The sequence below is a fragment of the Manduca sexta genome, unplaced genomic scaffold, assembly GCF_014839805.1.
Source record: "Manduca sexta isolate Smith_Timp_Sample1 unplaced genomic scaffold, JHU_Msex_v1.0 HiC_scaffold_1091, whole genome shotgun sequence".
Lineage (NCBI taxonomy): Eukaryota > Metazoa > Arthropoda > Insecta > Lepidoptera > Sphingidae > Manduca > Manduca sexta.
In genome coordinates, this window is record NW_023591922.1 from 3936 (window position 1) to 10481 (window position 6546).

The window sequence follows — 6546 nt, forward strand, 5'->3', positions numbered from 1 at the left end:
ATGATATTGTAGTGTTGTCACGAGCCCGTCGAGTAAGAATTTATCGATGATATGAAAATGTCGTTATGTTCCTTTGACTTGCTAGGGTAGGGCCGAGGGTACGTACGCTTTTGACAGTTCACGTGGAGAAGTACTACGATGACGCACTGTGTTGCCAAATATTGATAAAGAAAGCATCCTATATTTAATTTTAACGCAATTATTACGACGTGAACTGTCTTAAGGGTGTCATCGCGGCATGTTGAAGTATTTTAAGTGCCATTAGTGCTAGCTATTGTAATTACCATGACGCTGACCTGGGGATCACAGAGGTCTGTCATCTATTAACCATGACACGCTTTCATTAACACATTGTAAGGCACGCAATCAGGGATATTTATTTTTGTGATCTAGTCAATTCGGAGTATTATTCCAATATACAAATGTTTGATCAAATTTGATTATGATTAACCTGTACAGTTCGTTCGAATGTATTTTTTAGTACATCAGTTTTCTATTCCGTGTGTTGAAATAACTATTTTCTGTATTTAAATGACAATCAAATCTAAACAGAATGAGTATAGATATATTAAATTTCCGCCTGTATGTTTACGTTCATGAAATTGCAAGTGAAAAGGAATATTTAAAGAATGAGACTGAAATTATATTTACGTTTATTGTAAGTGTTGGTTAGAATACGTTGGCGCTACAGAACAATGAGGTGACGTGGCTAGAGCATCGATATTGTAAAGTTTAAATGTAAATAGTACAAACCAGATTGCTTCGTCCATACGCATCGCTTGCTTCAGGTGCTAACCGTTAGTTTTGTAACGTTATACTGGAAACCGAAATGTTTTAACATCTCACATCCCACGTCAGTGAATTTATTATAACCATTAAGCATGTACTTGGTATCTTTCAATTGTAAAATCACGTTATGTAAATACATAGGGAGTATGTACATAGAAAAATATAATGAAAATCATGGAAAACATTTGTTTCATTTTTAAACTCCAAAATCGATAAACATCTCAATCCGCTGTTTTTGGATTGATCCCGAGAATAAACCAATTAAAATCATGTCATCTGCCAGCATGTCGGACAAACTCTATTCTGATTGGTCCATTTTGGCGATCGATCAGAGAACGATCGAAATCGTTTCAATCGTACGTAAGCGAAATATCGTAACTTTAATAATAACACCCGCTCTTAAAATTTCAATGAGAATCAGTTTTAATTTGAGACATTTATTTGACATACTTCATTAAAATATTACATTTTAGATTTATACGTTTCAAAATTTATATTTTACATAGTTTGACTTTATTACCAAATTGTATAGGAGTTCTCCGAATATTATAATATCAGAATTTGTTATTGCACATATCGGCATTTAAACATTTGATATCACGTAAAGATGCCCCAAATACCTAAGGAACATACGATGCGAGGGACAAAAATATTTTACAACAGCTATTATTACCAATTGAATTTTATTTTAATTCAGTTTCTATACACATTAGGTTGAAATTCGAAGAACTTTCACGTCCAACTAGTAGTTACATAGTCAAGTTGATAATCCCTACGCCTAACAACGAAAGGTACCTTATCGATAACATGAAAACTTAACAAAGCTCCTAGTAGAAATATTTTCATTCACTTTATAAATAACTCAATACTGTCAAATAAATTGATCCCCGATATTTTACAGCAGACACATTTCACCTAACCGATGTGATCACACCAACTAAATGAAAGATAGATTGTTAATATGATAAATACAATAAATCTTCAAATCTAGCAACAATTACAGCGGCATAACAGTTACTGATATAGGCATTATTTTATTGCTATCAAACTACAGTTCTGCTATACGCTTCCCGGAGCATTCACTTACGTATACTCTTTCATTCATGCCAACAAGTTGTAAGCCCAGTGAAAAAAATTAACCTAAAATATATAAATAGTACATCAGTCAGTGGGCTGCGTGGTTACTACTGAACGAATACAATGATATTTAATGTCACCTACAATGCTTTTTTGTCGCGCAAATTCCGAATAAGTTTGACTTGAGTTCATTTACTCATTCATATACATTAACATAGCAAGACAAACCTAAGGCCACGATTCGACGCTACTTGTATGAGAACACTAAAATATAGTAATATACAAACAGACAAGATTTGTAAATATAGGTATTTGTCTAGGATCTTTATGCCCTCCCCGTGGAAATATGGAAGTATTAAAGGAGTGAGATATGATGAAATATATACTTATTTTATGGATAACTAGGGGTTGCTCGCGGCTTCGTCCGCGTGAGAGCCTTCTCCACTAGAAAAGTGCCCAAAACACTTTAGAACGCAAAGCGCCATCTAGTTGAACAAATAGGAGCAAATTACAGGGATGAAATAGTTATGTGTTAATCCAAGACATAGTCTACCCGTGTGCCAAATATCATACAAATCCGTTCAGTTGATCCTGCGTTTACTTCCAACAAACATAGAAACATCCAAAGATTTTCACAATCTTATGCATTTATAATATTAGTAAGATAATATGTATTACTATTAAATGTAATATAACCAGTATAATATGTACGGGCATGCACTCCTGCGCAACGTCATAATTTACTAAAATCTCCATTTCTCTTAACTACCTACAACGAACCTACTGCTTACTTTTATAAATAGTGCTATAAAATCTGAATTCAAAACTATTACACCCACTACACCAAGGTTAGATACTGATTACAAAGTTTATCAAAATTTGCGTGACAGAAAAACTTCATTTAATTCACTCTGACGAGTTCGTTTCATTTCCTATACAAAATAAATCTTAAACTAAAATACAGATTGACATCGACTTGTTCGATTTCATGATATAATTATTATACAACATCAATATAAAACTGAACCAATATACAAGTCTACGAAATGCATTTAACTTTACCTTACATATTTAGACAAAGGATGATTTGCTGTCATTACTTTAAGCTAATTAGGAATGAGAAAAGTATTTGCGAATGATTCTGAATAAACCATTGCAACAACATCGTGCCTCATCGCACGAACAATCTTGTTTGTACATTCGTGTTTCGCTACGGACAACCAACAATCATTTTACACGCACTTCAAATTCACTAGCGCAGCATTTACATTAAATTCGTTATATATTCAATAAAATCTGAATTGTATTATCATATAAAGTTATGTATCAGACAAATATTCTTTTTTAAAGCAAACGTCATAGGTTATGTGGAATATTGATACCAATTCACTGACACTGCACAGTGGATCCAACAATACTTCAACGCATAGTCGATATACAATAAACAAACATTTGACAAGTCGGCTTTTTATCGATGCGATTTTCTATAACCAGCCGTACTCTATATAATTAGACTCTTGCATGGTGTAACGGACCAATAACTAATACAATAACTTCTATATATTGTGATATGTCGTAGCAAAATAAACCGGAGTCACAACCACACGCGTGGCCTGACCAAGGATCATCGTACCATATTTATAACAATATAATAATTGGTGAGACAAAAATAGATAGGTGTGAAGCGTGCTTAAGATCTTGAGATCCTGCAGTATACAGCACGGTATCGTGTGGCCCGATCTATCGCAGGGGTAAAATCTTAAGCCTAACTCAGTATGAGGGTGCGACGACACGTCACTACCGCGAGATCCAGCCCCGCGCTATCGATATCGATAAAACACAGGGCGAGCGTACCATTTGTCACGTGGTTTTTAGAACCTCTTTCTATCCATGTACCTGCACCCAAGTGCGGCGTAACTTTACAATCTAAAGGTGGGACCCAGTAGGCGCGGTCCGGGTCCCCACGATGCGGTGGGGGTGCCTAGGTAGAGAGGTACAGGCGGTGGTAGTCGTTGGCGCCGAAGGCCGCGTTACACTTGGGACACTTGCGCTGGCGCGTCTCGTAGCGCGTGCGCAGGCAGTCCCAGCAGAACACGTGGAAACACTTCGTCAGCACCGCATCCTTGCGTTTTACCTGCATCACATACAGAACGTTAAAATATTACACATTTTGCCTCATTTTAATTAAACTTATTCAGTTTTAAATACATTACAATACTACCCCAATGAAAACACACCAAATAGACTGGTATTAATGAAGTTAGATGTACCTTGCAAGACGGGCATGTGAGCGTCTCCTTGTATTCCCTGATCTCCTCGAGCAACACTTCGTCCATACTGCTGCCGGCTTGCTCCATTTTCTTCATCCTCTCTGCCTTACGCCGCAATATAGCCAATTCCTCCTGTCAATTTTCGTCATACATATGTTTATAATAAAAATAAAGCCTATACTGGGGTATTTTACACAAACACATTATCAAGCTAAGAAATCACCAGAGTTAAACAATCTCAACTCACCTTTAACACTTGTTGCACAAAAATATTTGTGAATGCGCTTCTACAGAGACATAATAGGTACTTGGGCATTCAACTCCTCCACAGTAATTCCTAGCTCCAACATTTGACTATTCCTTAGACCCTGTGGTCTAAGGAATAGTCAAATTGCGGGGTTGGGGGCACGGAAGGCGTGGTTTTATACAAAAACTCAAATGTAAATAATGGATGAAGTATTTAACTCACGTGAAGCCGTTTAGTTTTGTACGCCTCTGCCTCGAGCGCGCTGGTCTTCTCCGCGACCACTTGTTGTGCTTCCTTCATTTGCGCGTGGTATTTTTCTGTAAACAAATTATTTAATATATAGCTAGAATTCTTACCTTGAGTATTTTAAAGAAAAAAATATACGAGATGTAAATATTGAATGGAATAGCTAAAGAAATTGTGCCTACCAGGATGAGGTCACATGAATTTGTAGCAATAGACACTTGATATAATTTTTAATCTTTAGCTAACTACTATTTGTGTGACACCAATCAACGAAATTACAGACCATATTAACCTCGGCGTGAGCGAGACAGAGAGAGGGGCGAGAAATCGAATCCTCGTCTGCGCTGCAGTCTTTAATTTCGATCTCACATGCAACTGCTACATAAACAAAAGCATAGTCAAGTAACAATGTTGATCTTCTCTGTCTGTCTTTAATCTCGATATCCTGTATCTTTTTTAAGTCTCGGTCATGGCCCTTGATATTACAGCGCGATCCGCCAGTTCATGGTATTGGCACTCTTCTTGTGAGACATGTGACGAAACTAAACTAATTTGCCATAATTACCGAGATGCAGCTTGAGATCAGCGGCGGACTGTGCGGACTCGATGGCCTTGCGCTTGTGCATCTCCATGGCCTGTTGGCGCAGGAGCAGCTCCTTCTCGACGGCGGAGAGCGTGGCCTGCAGCAGTCGCTCTTTCTCCTCGAGCCGGCGCGCCACCGCGCCCATCGACTCAATCTGCTGGTCGCGTGTCACTACCTGCACATAACAATATTATTTACTAGTTGTGACGTTACAATTGTAGTAGTAAAAGATAGGCTAAAAGTACATATGGCTAAAAAAGAAATTTTGATGAATATTGAAATAAATATGGACGAAAAAATTCAATAATCCATGCCCCATAGTTGGGGTATGAATGTTTATTTAGCATTGGAAGGCTCATGATCCTGACCTGTTCCTGAAGCAGCTGTTTCTCCTCGCGCAACAGTTTGTGAAGCGAGTTCGCCTTAATCCGCTCCGACATAAGCTTGAAGTTAGCGTCGTCTTTCTCGCGCAGCTGTTGTATCAGCCGCGAGTTCTGCTCCTGCATGTCCTCGAAGGCCTGGCCCGTGACCTCCATCTCGTTCAGCAGCGCTTCTTCTTCCTGAAAATAAAGTTTTGTATTGCAATCTAAATAATAAATTATATGCCAATTTATTGCGTAGTGGTATTCACTAGAACTAGATCAAATCTAATATGTCCAGGGACTATACTAGCCAGTATGTTTTTCTAACTAGCACACAAGTCCTAAAAATAGTAGGTAGTAATTAAGAGCATATATGATATTCCATTACATATTATCTTTAAACGTCACTCGATCATATGTCTGTCTATCCTAATAACGTGTAATACAAATGAATGCGATCTAACCGGCGAGCCAGCGAATGGCCTGGAGAATCCGTGCAGCGGGTCCGCATTGGGCCTGGCGCAGGAGAGCTGTTTCTGCAGCTCGTATTTCTGCTCCTCGAGCTGCTTGATCTTGCGCAGCGCGTCCTCGTCCGCCAGCCGCCGCTCGCGCTTGCTTTCCTGTATACACACGGACGCAAAGTTATTCGGTTCATGGTAACTTATACTGAGACAATATATTTTTTATTGCTTTGTATGACGAGACAAGCTTGCCGGTCACCTGATGGTAATACGACCGCCCATAAACAGTAGAAACACCATCCAACACCTTGAGTTACAAAGTATTGTTTGGTATTACACTGCGCTCGTCATTCTGTGACACGAGATGTTAGGTCTTATTATGTCCAGTAGTAGTGGCTACAATGTTTTTCTCAAACCGGAACATAACAGTGACTACAACTGCTGCTTGGCGACAGAAATAAACATTGCGGTGATACCTTCCCAGGTGGACTCTCATGTATGAGAGACCTAC

The 6546-nt window shown here is 38.5% G+C and overlaps 1 protein-coding gene across 1 annotated transcript; it reads right to left on the bottom strand.

Moving 5' to 3' along the window:
- Window positions 1–636: 636 nt before the first annotated feature.
- LOC119191140 (E3 ubiquitin-protein ligase Bre1-like) lies at window positions 637–6284 on the bottom strand. Its single transcript, XM_037445028.1, has 6 exons — window positions 6039–6284; window positions 5581–5772; window positions 5195–5387; window positions 4606–4700; window positions 4137–4268; window positions 637–4000 (listed from the first exon to the last, which is right to left on the bottom strand). Exons 2-6 carry the CDS (start codon window positions 5746–5748, stop codon window positions 3848–3850), a joined length of 741 nt encoding a protein of 246 aa, XP_037300925.1. The 5' UTR covers window positions 5749–5772; window positions 6039–6284; the 3' UTR covers window positions 637–3847.
- Between the last annotated feature and the right edge of the window lie 262 nt (window positions 6285–6546).

Coding starts and splice junctions, on each gene's coding strand:
- LOC119191140 (XM_037445028.1), bottom strand. CDS start 5,748: ATGGAGGTCACGGGCCAGGCCTTCGAGGACATGCAGGAGCAGAACTCG. Junction 4,269..4,605: donor ACAAAACTAAACGGCTTCAC/GTGAGTTAAATA, acceptor GAAAATTGACAG/GAGGAATTGGCTATATTGCG. Junction 4,001..4,136: donor TCACATGCCCGTCTTGCAAG/GTACATCTAACT, acceptor TATGTGATGCAG/GTAAAACGCAAGGATGCGGT.